Source organism: Phyllobates terribilis, unplaced genomic scaffold, assembly GCF_046119375.1.
Source record: "Phyllobates terribilis strain yellow unplaced genomic scaffold, ASM4611937v1 Scaffold_5__5_contigs__length_657084704, whole genome shotgun sequence".
Classification (NCBI taxonomy): Eukaryota; Metazoa; Chordata; class Amphibia; order Anura; family Dendrobatidae; genus Phyllobates; species Phyllobates terribilis.
Genome location: NW_027362765.1, coordinates 630,504,763 through 630,518,147, shown reverse-complemented (window position 1 = coordinate 630,518,147; position 13,385 = coordinate 630,504,763). Strand labels below are relative to the sequence as shown.

At 43.9% G+C, this 13,385-nt stretch overlaps 1 protein-coding gene across 3 annotated transcripts in view; it reads right to left on the bottom strand.

Moving 5' to 3' along the window:
- The window catches only part of KDM2A (lysine demethylase 2A), a 188,078-nt gene that overhangs the window by 37,315 nt on the left and 137,378 nt on the right, over positions 1-13,385 (bottom strand). For 2 of the 3 annotated variants that reach the window (XM_073686145.1, XM_073686144.1), the window contains exons 13-15: positions 8,708-8,791; positions 2,633-2,902; positions 2,324-2,455 (exon numbers count right to left, since the gene is read on the bottom strand). In XM_073686145.1, the coding sequence (XP_073542246.1) occupies positions 2,324-2,455; positions 2,633-2,902; positions 8,708-8,791 (486 nt within the window). The remainder of the gene's footprint in view (positions 1-2,323; positions 2,456-2,632; positions 2,903-8,707; positions 8,792-13,385) is intronic. The other variant, XM_073686146.1, reaches the window with a different exon arrangement.

Sequence of the window (13,385 nt, the reverse complement as noted above, 5' to 3'; positions counted from 1 at the left end):
GCCCCCCACTACAGCGGCTGACAATCATACACATACAGTCATGGCCAAAAGTTTTGAGAATGACACCAAAATTATATTTTCACATGATCTGCTGGCCTCTGGTTTTTATTAGTGTTTGTCTGATGTTTATATCACATACAGAAATATAATTGCAATCATATTATGAGTACCAATAGGTTATATTGACAGTTAGAATGAGTTAATGCAGCAAGTCAATATTTGCAGTGTTGCCCCTTCTTCTTCAAGACCTCTGTAATTCTCCCTGGCATGCTCTCAATCAACTTTTGGACCAAATCCTGACTGATAGCAGTCCATTCTTGCATAATCAATGCTTGCATTTTGCCAGAATTTGTTGGTTTTTGTTTGTCCACCCGTCTCTTGATGATTGACCACAAGTTCTCAATGGGATTAAGATCTGGGGAGTTTCCAGGCCATGGACCCAAAATCTCTATGTTTTGTTCCATGAGCCATTTAGTTATCACCTTTGCTTTATGGCAAGGTGCTCCATCATGCTGGAAAAGGCATTGTTGGGCGCCAAACTGCTCTTGGACGGTTGGGAGAAGTTGCTCTTGGAGGACATTCTGGTACCATTCTTTATTCATGGCTGTGTTTTTAGGCAAGACTGTGAGTGAGCCGATTCCCTTGGCTGAGAAGCAACCCCACACATGAATGGTTTCAGGATGCTTTACAGTTGGCATGAGACAAGACTGGTGGTAGCGCTCACCTCTTCTTCTCCGAATAAGCTGTTTTCCAGATGTCCCAAACAATCGAAAAGGGGATTCATCAGAGAAAATGACTTTGCCCCAGTCCTCAGCAGTCCACTCCCTGTACCTTTTGCAGAATATCAGTCGGTCCCTGATGTTTTTTCTGGAGAGAAGTGGCTTCTTTGCTGCCCTCCTTGAAACCAGCCCTTGCTCAAAGAGTCTCCGCCTCACAGTGCGTGCAGAAGCACTCACACCAGCCTGCTGCCATTCCTGAGCAAGCTCGGCACTGCTGGTAGTCCGATTCCGCAGCTGAAACAGTTTTAAGATACGGTCCTGGCGCTTGCTCGTCTTTCTTGGGCGCCCTGGAGCCTTTTTGACAACAATGGAAGCTTTCTCCTTGAAGTTCTTGATGATGCGATAGATTGTTGACTGAGGTGCAATCTTTGTAGCTGCGATACTCTTCCCTGTTAGGCCATTTTTGTGCAGTGCAATGATGGCTGCACGTGTTTCTTTAGAGATAACCATGGTTAACTGAAGGGAAACAATGATACCAAGAACCAGCCTCCTTTTAAAGTGTCCAGTGATGTCATTCTTACTTAATCATGACTGATTGATCGCCAGCCCTGTCCTCATCAACACCCACACCTGTGTTAATGGATCAATCACTAAAACGATGTTCGCTGCTCCTTTTAAGGCAGGACTGCAATGATGTTGAAATGTGTTTTGGGGGTTAAAGTTCATTTTCTGGGCAAATATTGACTTTGCAAGTACAGTAATTGCTGTTAAGCTGATCACTCTTTGACATTCAGGAGTATATGCAAATTGCCATTACAAAAAATGAAGCAGTAAACTTTGGAAAAATTACTATTTTTCTCATTCTCAATACTTTTGGCCATGACTGTATATACAGCAGTCTGTCAGCCATCTATTAACCAATTACATTTTCTAACATAAAAAAAAATAAAAATGTTTAGAGATCTGCTGTGCTTCTTCCTAATATACTTCCAGAACAAATAGTGATGCAAAAGATGGAGGTTCATTTTCAGCCTGAAAATGAGAATTTGATGAGCATGTGCCGGCCGCTGCACCGAGCAGCAAATATTTACATGGTTGTCTTTTCCAATGTACAACACAGCAATGAAGGAAAAAAAAACAGATCTTCTGCCAAGTCAAAGGGAAGGCTAAAAGTGGCACCCGGCCAATCACAAGACCAAACTGTTTCCATCTACCTCCACCCACATAACATATCAGTGATGACCCTTTCCCACCTTTCTAGAACTACAGATTGATTTGTTTTGCCTTTTTTAAATGGATTGTCCCACCTTGGCTCAGAAGTCCACAATCACTGTCTGTAGACTGCTGAATCGTGACAGCATGCAATGTGTATACTGTCAGGATTCCCCAGTATTGCCGGTAAGAGCGGGCGGTCATGTGACCAAATGTTGCGATTTGCATACTTGTGGTCAAATGCCAACTCATCCAGCTTTTCTTGATTCATTTCTATGGTTAGAAGCCAAACGCAACTAGTCGTCAGTCACAGAATTACAGCAGACTTTTGTATCAAGTCTGGACAATGGTTTTTCTAGATTGCCCCTAAGTGAAGAAGTATGACTACTCACCTCTAGACAACCAGGATGGACGATCTCATTGCACACTGAGCATTCCATGAGCTTCTTCTCAAAGTCACGGGAATCACTGGTCTGATCCACCTCTTCACATATGGCACAGGTAACAGAATGGGGCAGTCTGGGCTGGAGGACAGAGGAGGCCTTATCAGTGACCTCATCATTACAAACCCCTGGGGCTCAAATAAGCTCACCCTACCATAATTCTATCAAGTGGCTGAAGTGGGAGGAACAGAATACACAAGGAAAGAGGGGGCCAAAATGCAGAAAGCAACGTTTATAAATGCCAGACCCTATACTTACCGCAAGGCACTGCCTTTGCATGCATGACTGCTTCATTCTGCCTGGACCTCCAAACTTCTTCATGTCCTTACAATAGTGGCAGGTCCCACACTCTCTCTGGAGACATGCTTGGCATTTCCGGCACCTTACTCGTCGCCTCCTTGCACCAGAGGACGCAGTATGACCAGAGATGGCGGCCATTGGGCGAGGGGCAGAAACGGCATGTCGAGCTGCGGGCCGCATGATGTGAGGTTTGGTGAACTGGATCTTGGGCCGGAGGTGAACTTTATACTAAATGTAGGGGTTTAAAAGAAAAAAAATGAATAAATAAAAATAATGAGGGAACTTGCAAAGAATTAAGTCATTTTTTTTTTTTAGAAATAAAGATGTAGTGGAGCGGATTTCTCTTTTGACCATTTTTTCTATGATTAAAAGAAGATAATCTATTGCATTAGCTGCAGTCCTACAAACGCTGCAGCTAATACGTCCTGATGTCACTGTGGCTTCTGTCACGAGATGAAATCAGCTCAGCTACAATTGTATACAAGGGGAATAGGTCTCCAGCAAGCCCTTGACATTAACATGACAACACCGTTCAGGACTCCATTGGTAGAAGAAACTTTGAATACAGGATGTGCAAATGTGGTGGTGGAGGGGGACTATGGTACTATACCATGCACGTACCATAGTTGTCAGAACCTAAAAGATACCAGTCTTAAGGGTAGGGGGTGCAAAATTATTCACCTGCGCAATGTATTAAAGAGCAACTCATTTTAATTTTTATTTCATAAATCAATAGTAGATGAGAAAATAAGAAACTTTGTATTATATCTTATCAGAGAAATCTGCTTCTTTCTTAATCAGAACTGATCAGTCATTATCAAATATCTAAATTCACAGGTAAAATCTGTGTTCAGTGAAGACCAAATGTTACTGAGATAGGATCTTATAAGCACCAACTGCCATCTCCTATGCAGAGGTGAAGGGTCGGGAGGAGCTCCCCCTCCGATCTACATAGAATCTCATCAGTAGCAACTGCCATCTCCTATCTACTCCATGGTAGTCGGATGCATTATGGGAGGGGGGGGGGGGGCGGAGTGAGGAGGAATATAGGAGGGTGGTGTCGGATTTTGTGGACCGGTGCCAGGCTAGCTATTTACAACTAAACATAATGAAAACTAAGGAGCTGGTGGTGAACTATAACTGGAGAAAGATGGACTGTTCACCTGTCACCATTGCTGGTCAGGAAGTGGAGCAGTTTGAGAGTTACAAATATTTGGGGGTCCACTTAGACAGCGAACTGGACTGGGGGTGCCATATGGAGAAGATGTATAAGAAGGGGATGAGCAAACTGTACTTCCTACAGAAACTAAGGTCGTTCAATGTGTGCAGCAAAATGTTAGAAATGTTCTACCTGTCCTTAGTGGCAAGTGCCATCTTTTTCGCAATCATATGCTGGGGAAGTAGTGTGCCGGTGTCTGATGCTAATAAGCTAAATAAGCTTAACAAGAAGGCAAGCTCGGCTGTTGGCCGACATCTTGCCACTTTTGAGGAGGCAAGAATTCAGAAGAAGTGTTTGGCAGTAATGAGCAATAATGCACACCCATTATATGAGCTGTTCATGAGGCACAGGAGCACCTTCAGTAACCGTCTAATCCTACCATGGTGGAAGAAGGAAACAGGAAATCATTTTGCCAACTGCTATGGGAATGTACAACAACTACCTAAGTGTGAAATTCTCCAAGTGGCTGGTGTAATATTGGTGTTCTAATGGTATATTGTACTGACCGGTCATGAAAAGGAATGTATGAAAATTAAAGAACAGTCCTGGTAGAGAAATTATACATTTATATTTATTACAAAGTTGCTTATTTTTAGGTGTGTTACTGATTTATGAAATAAAAATTAAAATGACGATTGCTCTTTAAGCATATTTTACAGCTGATTGTTACATTTAAGCATCTATTAGCTATTATCCTTGAAACAAACTGAAGGATGCAACCTCTGAAACAGTGCTACGGCTATGTTCACACACAGCGTTTTTGCTGTGTATGTCCTGCAGCCAAAACCTGCTCTCTCGGCAGTAAAAAACGCAGTGTTCAAAACTCCCGTTTTTAAGAGTTTTCAACAGTCTTTTTTTTTTTTAAGCATTTTTGGTTGAGGATTACATGTATGCTTTGTCTACAGTACACATTTAATAAAGTCAGTTTTATTCACCAAAAATGCCAATAAAATGTAGCGAGAAATGCTACTGCCTGATTGGTTTTTTTTGTGCCTGGAAATCCCCTTTAAGCTGCCTACTCTTTTCTCTTTTCTGACATTGACCCATGGCAGCAGGGTAAAATGTCTTTGCAGAGGTTCCACAAAGTACTCATGGGGAGGGGGAGGGGGGAGATTTTCTACAGTCATCTGTTATGTGGCAGAAAACCATAATGTCCAAGGGGCAGACTGCAGCGTTGATTCATTATTGCTGATGAAATCTAATTAGACAGAGAATATTAAATGTGACGTTTCTGTAAGGGATGAACGCTGATAGGTCTCCTACACCAATAGTAAATACAGAAATGACATACGTACTATATGATGCCAAACCCATGGCGAAAAAACAAAAACACTACATCCTACTGGTGAGATCGCTCATATTGCCCCATCTATACATAACTGCACACTTGTGCTTTACTTCCTAAGGGCAGAATTATGCACTAATATGTTTAAGCAGAAAACAGGACTGGACAGTATTGGTGCCCTAGTTAATACAGAGCTGTAGTCAGGTGCGTATTTATAATACAGGTGCAGTGGTTGCAATCACATCCGGGCCCTAGAACGTAGGGGCCCCAAAAGATCTCTTTGGCCCATATGTCAAGACTATTACTATTAAAGACCTGCAATAGTTGGGGGCCCTGTTTGAATTGCAGCTTGAATTGGGGCCCACAACCTTCAAGTTACCACAGGCACTAATGCAGTCATAGAGGAGTAAGCTTCCTGTATAAACAGGAAGTCTCTTTTCCCTGCAGGAGTCATCATTAGAACTACAATTCTACCTCACTACAAAGTCCCTGGCAGGGGGAGTAGCGGAGCAGCTGAGTCAGGAGTTAAAGAGGATGAGGAGCTGGGCTGCCAAGGACTTTGCAGTGCAGTAGAATTGTAGTACTAATGATAAGTCACGTAAGTAAAAGAGACTTCCTGTTTATACATAGAGTTTGGGAGGATTCAGCTAGTCAGTTTTTAATCCCTTGACATCATATATCTAATAGGAAAGAGAAAAATGAAAGAAGTTGCCCACTACTTTTTGACTGATGCCCTATGCGTAGGATAGGGCATCAATGTTTGAATGGCCGGGGTTCTGCATCCGGCACCCCCGCCAATCAGCTGTTATCGGTGCCGGTGGCCGGAAGTACTTACCTGCGGCGCTTGGCCGTCCAACTGTAGTAGCCGCCATGGGGTACTGCACATTCGCCTCCCATTGAATTGAATAGGAGGCGGATGTGCAGTAACAAGCGCCGGCCACTACAGCTAGATGGCCTAGCACCGCAGGTAAACACTACCGGCAGGCGGCCGCCGGCACCGATCACCGCTGATCGGCGAGGGTGCTGAGTGCGAAACCCCAGCTGGTCAAACAATGATGCCCTAGGGCATCAATCAGAAAGTAGTGGACAAATCCTTTAACTGGGTAAAGGAGCAAAATTAGCAATTTTAAGTACACGGTGCTATATAATATGATGATTGCATTATATTAAGAGGATAAAAACTTTGACGCTTCTTCAGTATGCCTCCACTAGGTTTTGCTCCATTAAACATTAGACAAGCATTGCTTCAAAGGGAAACTATCCCCTGTACATATGGGAGTCAGATGAATCTGAACTAGGACGCTCTATGTGCTTCGAGATGTGTGACATGTTCGCCTACAGTTGCAGTATATACTTCTGGATACTTTTTTCTTTTATTGAAAACAAAGGGTATAATATCTCATAGGTAGTGTGGCAACTGTGTCATAGATACGTATGTCAAGTTTTCGTTCAGAAATTTTTTATAGTACTAATAAACACTGAAAAAAATATTCTATGTTCACACCATGTTTTTGCTACAATATTGAGAAGTACATTTTTTTTCATTTATTTCTAACTGCTAAAAAGGTTTAATGTTACAATAGGAAAGTTATAGGGCTGGATCCTGTTTTTAGTTTTTAAAGGGGCTCCATATGCCCATTGGCTCTTATACCTTAAAAATTGGAATAAATTATATCTATACATACACACACGGTTTAGAGTAATTCAAAGTAAAGTATCAAAATTCATCATCACAGCAAAACTAAAATAATGGAATTAATTTATACCCTTAAAATCATTCAAATATGTAATTATAAAATATAAAGAGATAAGTAGTGTATGAAATAAATGAATCTTGATTAAATCCTAACACATTGCATTATAATATATATTTTAATGCAAGCATATATCATTCATTGCCATGTGTTAGGGTTTAATCAAGATTCATATTAAATATATATATTTATTATATTATATACACCCACATACCTATAAACTTTCTATATTACACACACCTATGAAATTATATAATATGTATGTGTAGCTGATAAGTATGAACATGGTGTGAACTTAGCCTTCATGCCATTTCCTATGGACTGGCCTCCGACACCCTATAGTTCGAGCCCTCACCTGGCCGGAGGTAATGATTACGGCACATGGACCTTTCCAATCAGAGCAGATGTAATTGGGGCACTGGACAGAAGAGCGCTGACCCTCCTCCCTTTGCGCTCAGGGAGCGGCAGTTCCCTTGACTGAGGCTCAAGGCTGGATTCACACAAGTGCACAGAAAAAACAGGACCAGGACCAGTGAATTTTACATTTTATGGTAGGTTTACAAGGAACGGTCAGTCAAAAAATGCACCAAATCGTGCAGTTGCATTGCAGAGGATGACATCTATGGTGAAATCCACTGCAGGAGTTGACAAATATCAGTCTGAAAATCCACAACCTGTGTAAATTTAGGCTGCAGATTTTTTATGCAGTCGGGTGGAGGAGATTCTGTAAAATCTCTAATACAATGCTCCTACTGCAACACACTGCAGATTTTGTGCCTAAAAAATCCAGGCAGAAAATCTGCGGCATAGACACCCCTTAAAGGGGATGTCTGATCACAGAATATTGATGACGTATCTGCAAGATAGGTCATCAGTCTGAGATCGGTGGAGGTCGGACATCCGGCACCTCATGCCAAACAACTGTACAAAACAGTATGACATCATACTTCCAGCATTTTATACACCGTGATTTCTAAGAGAAAACAGAAGTTATTAGCCTACGTGCAATAAGGCATTAAGATCATACCCAGCCCAGACAAGTCTGATGCCGTATTATATATAAGCACATAAGTTCAGCTTATATTAAGAGCAACGAATCACATTCACAAACATGTATGTCAAAGTTTAAGGGGCTCCTCAGAGCCAAAACCATGCCAGACACAACTGGGGAAGAGACTTCCCAGCACACAACAGACTTCCTGTACAATAATCCCATTTACAAACCCTAGAACCAGTATCTCTCCAGTCAGAAGTGGCTGATACCAGAGAACAGCAGCTTGCAACCCATTTAGAGCAAGTGTGACCATCAAATACAATCTCCCAACTGTAAAATTCTGGTCTCATTCAGGTATACATATCTGTGAAGGCTCATCAATAGCTTCTTTATATAACCAGCCCCTATGTGGCAGACATAATACAGACATAGCAGAACCAAACTTGTCATTCACCTTAGTCTGTATTTACATAGGACTGCAAGTCACTTCCTTGAATCTCAGCAAATTATAAAGACGACCTTCAATGACAAATTAAGCTCTGCTACATCTGTGTGCATTACATTTGTTTCTATACATGTGAATCAAAAACAAGACAAGTTTGATGATTTTCGCAAAATACAGAATCAGGCAGAACTTACCACAAATAGATAGAATAAAATGCTGCAATTGCCAATGGCTACTCAGGCTCATGGGTCCCTACAAGCCAGTCACATACTTTGCCTACAGGGTCATCACAGCCATCGTCTTAGAAATTAAGGATCGCATGCAGACTGGACTTACCTGCTGCCTCTTGGGCCACTGGACAATGGGGACTCCGGTGAGTGCAAGCTCAGGTGGGTCTTGTGCGTGTTCCTCCAGAAGCTTCTATTACCCTCCAGGAAACAGGGAGAAAAAAAGGAGGGGCAGGTTACACAGTGTGTATGGACACAAGCCGCAGCAATACATGGAAAGGCGTGAGATGCCCATGACAATGCCACTCTGCCATCTGGGCTAGTGGGAGGGCATTGGCTCTGCATCACACACAGCAAGGAAGCTGATCAGGTGATAACCATAAGCAGCAGGGGTGGGGGGACATGACAGGTAAGCACACACAAGCAGCCAAGACTAGCCCCCAGTGAGCAGCAAGGAGGGGGGAGTATACATGAAAACAGACAGGGAGTGACACTCACAGGCGCATCCTTCACAGCAAAGACTAAGAGGCAGCTGCCATGCTACAGGACTGCGGGCACTAATGCCACAGACCACTCCCCACTCACCCCTTGTCAGCACTGACCAGCAGCACATGTCCTGCTACTTGCCAGCTCAGTCAGTGGGAGGGAGCTGGCTGCTCTGCAGTCCTCATGCAGTAGCCCTGGTGACTGTGCTGCCAGCCCCAGCTACACAGCCCAGCACATTGGCTCCTGGCTGCCTCATGCTAAGCCAACTCGGACCCTCTCTGCAAATCCCTCCTGGCTGTCTTCACTTGCTGCTTACACACTCTTCCCAGCAGTGCTTTGCAGTAGGCGGGGAGCGAAGTCACACAAAAGAGGGGGAAGGGGTGGCCGAACCCAAGGAGGGAAGCAGACAGGAGGAGGTGGGGTGGGGGAGAGGGCCTTCTGATTGGCCGACAGCTAGACTCTCCTCCCTCTGCACAACTGGCCTGGCTTCCCGTCTCTCACCCCAGGGGGAGGAAATGCAGAGCCATCCTGCAGCACACATGCCCAGCGATGTGCGGGGGGAACAGACCGCAGAGCACACGAGGCAGGGCTGCCCCTCACAGGGGGGACATCAGCCATCTGTGCCCCCAACAGACAGCTCAGGACACAGGCGTCTTCAGTCTCCTCACAAGAACGCCATACAGTGCCATAGTGACCCACACTCTCACAAGGACACTACAGAGAGAGGCATACAGAGCGTGCAGCTGGCCTCCAGCTGTCAGGGAGCTCTGGTGCTCAGCATGCCGGCCTCAGGGCAGGTGACACCAGTAACAGCTCACATGGGAAACGAACATCTTCCACAATCCAAACCCCTCACACAGACTTCTCTTGTGCTGCGTCAGTTCTCTGAAATGCTCTACCCCAGACAATGCAGTTAATTCCCAGTATCTGCAGTTTTCAGTATGCTCTAAAAACATCTGTGTAGCCAGGCCCATCACATCACCAATCTGTTGTGTGTTCTCCCTTCCTCACAATCTGGTGCCTTCTATCACCTGTTCCCACACCCTCAGTGCACTCAGTAGCACTTGCATCTGGACATTAGACACTGGCTGGTGACCGGTTCATGCAGCTTTACATGAATACGTCTAATAATCAGAATGATGGCTGGATCGTACACAACAAGCAGTCTTTACCTTTTGTAAGCAGGCCCTTATGCGTTCAGCATAATGGGTATGGGGCCAAGTTTTTGAACCCACCGATATCGACAGGTTCAGCTGAAAGTCTAATGTGTACAGGCACGCCGACCGATTGACGGTCAGGACAGATGTCGACTGCGCATGTCCAATTCTAGATGCTGATCGCATTGTTCTCCCTGAGATACACTGCCGGCCGACGTGTCACTTGGGGGCTCTCTCAGGAAAGCACAGGAGGGCTCCTGTGTATTGGGAGTGTTGTCTCAGATGGCTGAAGGTGGAACGATCGGCAGAACCTTTGGTTAGTTCAGAGCCATCCAATCTGTATGTCTCCCAGCATTCAGGGAATCTACCATAACATCCTGCGACAGAACAATGACTACGGCACAAAGCCTCTCATCCTTCTATCGGGCATATATACTTAGGAGTTCTAGGCCAGCAGTGGCCGCGGTCTGGATCCGTCACACATACAAGATCCTCATACATACTGTCCAGACACATGCCAGAAGAAACACTTTCAGCCTTCATCTAGTGAATGGGAGCCTATAGCAACCTATACATGGGGTCATCACACACTTAGCATTATGTCAGGTTCAGATGAGCATATGAAAAAAATCGCCCCAGTTTTATCTGGGAAACTATGTATGGAATCCGATTTTATTCATTACAACCATAGACTTGAATAGGATACTTGGTCAGTGTGAAAAAACGGTCACCTGCACAGCAAAGTGTGGGACTGAGGTGCCAAGGGCCCACCGGTAGCAAACTCCAGGGCCCCATCTTTTCAGCTACACGGAAATGTGACATTATCATCAATCACAAATGTATATAACAATGAACTGGGTAGATTGTTAAATGAATAAGATGCCGCCTTTGTCTGCACATAGTGATTCAAGTATATTGTGCCAAGTACAGCTCATATAAGAGGGTGGAGGCCACTCCTGCACAGGGGTCCACCAGAGGATTCTCCTATTCTCCTGTGGGCCAGTCCAAGCTTGCACAGCCCTATTGAGTTCCATTGGTCAGTGTGCGTTCTGCGTCCATATAATACACCTGTCTGTATGAACACTTAGGATTTACAGCCTATGTACAGGATATGTATGGTATGAGTCTGGAATCCAGTGTCTCAACACAGGTCCTGGCTAGGGTTGAGCGAGTATGTTCTGTCCGAGTATGCTCGGGCCGAGTATTTACAGCTGCTCGGTGATATGGTTGAATCGCTCCCGTGTGCATGATTTGCGACTGACAGCTTTATTACATGTGAGGAATGTCTATTTCTTACACATTCCTACGAGAATACTGTGTGCAGCATTTTTTCCTGACACCACTCTGGTTTCTGGTGCAGAAAAAAAAAGCTGCAAAAACACAAAGTGTGAACCTACCATTGCTCCTAGGGAGAATGATATTTACATTAACTGCACCATCCCTACAAAATGTATGGCACCAGTGGCAAGGCCAGGACCCATAATACACAGGGTGTGAGGATTCTATGCTAATGAGCAGATCCCCAGTATACAATCCTCAGTGTGCACACCATTGAAGACACACAACCTGACCTTCTGGGATTCAGCATTTCCTACCAAGAAAAAGCCTCCGATGGAAGGCCATGCAGGGCAATGTATCACACACAAAGTTATGGCCTACCGCACCAAATAGCAGGAGATATCCTGTTTATGAGCAGGGGGAATTACCGTAAGTGTGTATATGAACAAAGCACAAAGACCTAGAGCCGCAGCAAAGCCAGTTCAGATCACTCTATGGCAGCACATTAAGCCCCTTCCGGTATGTATTCTTTCTCAAAGGCACCAACTACTACATACTACATGCTTCACCTACGCTTGTATTCTGATATAAAATGCCTTTCCAATTATATAGTAAACTAAAGCGCTGATACACACCAGCCACAAACTAATATCCTGAGTAGACTTAATCATGAAGAGTGGGTATAAAATGCTGGTCTTCGTAAATCACCCTCATTGTCTGCAGCTATATGCCTCAGTAAATCACCATGCATCAAATATGTATTGTAAACCTAAAGGGACTGTCAGCACAGAATGTTCAAACTAAGTACAGGCGCTCGGTGCTTCATGGTGAGGCCAATCATTTATATACACCTTCACAACTGCTCGTTTCTCTCTATCTCCACCCCTCTTCTTTGATTGACAGCTCTGGCTTCATAGGGTCAGAGAAGGCTGGCGATAGATGGAAAACAAGCAGGTGGGAAGCTGTATATGAATGATTGGCCTAACTGTGACGCACCGAGCGCCTGTACTTGTTTCCAACAGTCCCTTTGAAAGGGTTGTCTAGTCTTGTGCTAAAAGTCTGCAGTCACTCCTTGTGCCTGCAAACTTCTGAATACAGGGTGCACATCACACGCTGTCAGGATTCTCCGATGCCAGTGAGAGCAGGTGGTCATGTGACCACAAAAGTGCAAATGACATTCATGAGGTCAAGTGCCAACTAGACATTCTCGGCATTGCCCAATACAAGTCAATTGAGAAAGGTAGAGCAGAATGTGGCCAGAATGTTTGCAAATCACATACTGATGATCATATGACCACCCACTCCCAGCATCCTGACAGCATGCAATGCACCAACTGTGAGGATTCAGAAGTTTGCAGCCACAAAAAGTAACTTCAGACTTTTACCACAAGATCAAACAACCCTTTCAAAGAAATTGGACACTTTTGGGGGCAACGTTTTCTTTATGCTTTGTTTTTTTAATAACTGATTATATCTTTTTGATAATTGGGTTTCACTAAATAAAACTGCACCAATTCCTTTCTATAGCTTTTGTGTTCCACTGTCTAATGCGGTTTGTTGAAGAAGATAAGAAAATTCGCTAGTGAGCTGTTAAATCTTCCTTCTCTCCAATTCAACTCTGTAAGCATTTTGATTTATAAATGCTTAGAAAACTCATCCTATAAAGCCTCATTAGGACATCCATGATTCTTCATATATGCAAAAAAAAAAAAATAGGTCAGACATCAATGTTTTCCCATGCAAGTTTCATCAGTGTGTCAGAAAAAAACCACAAAAAAACATGTGAAAAACACAGGTAAACCATGTATGTGAAAAAAATGACACCTAAATGAGGAGTTCAGCAAAAATCTTTGTAGGTCTCTGATG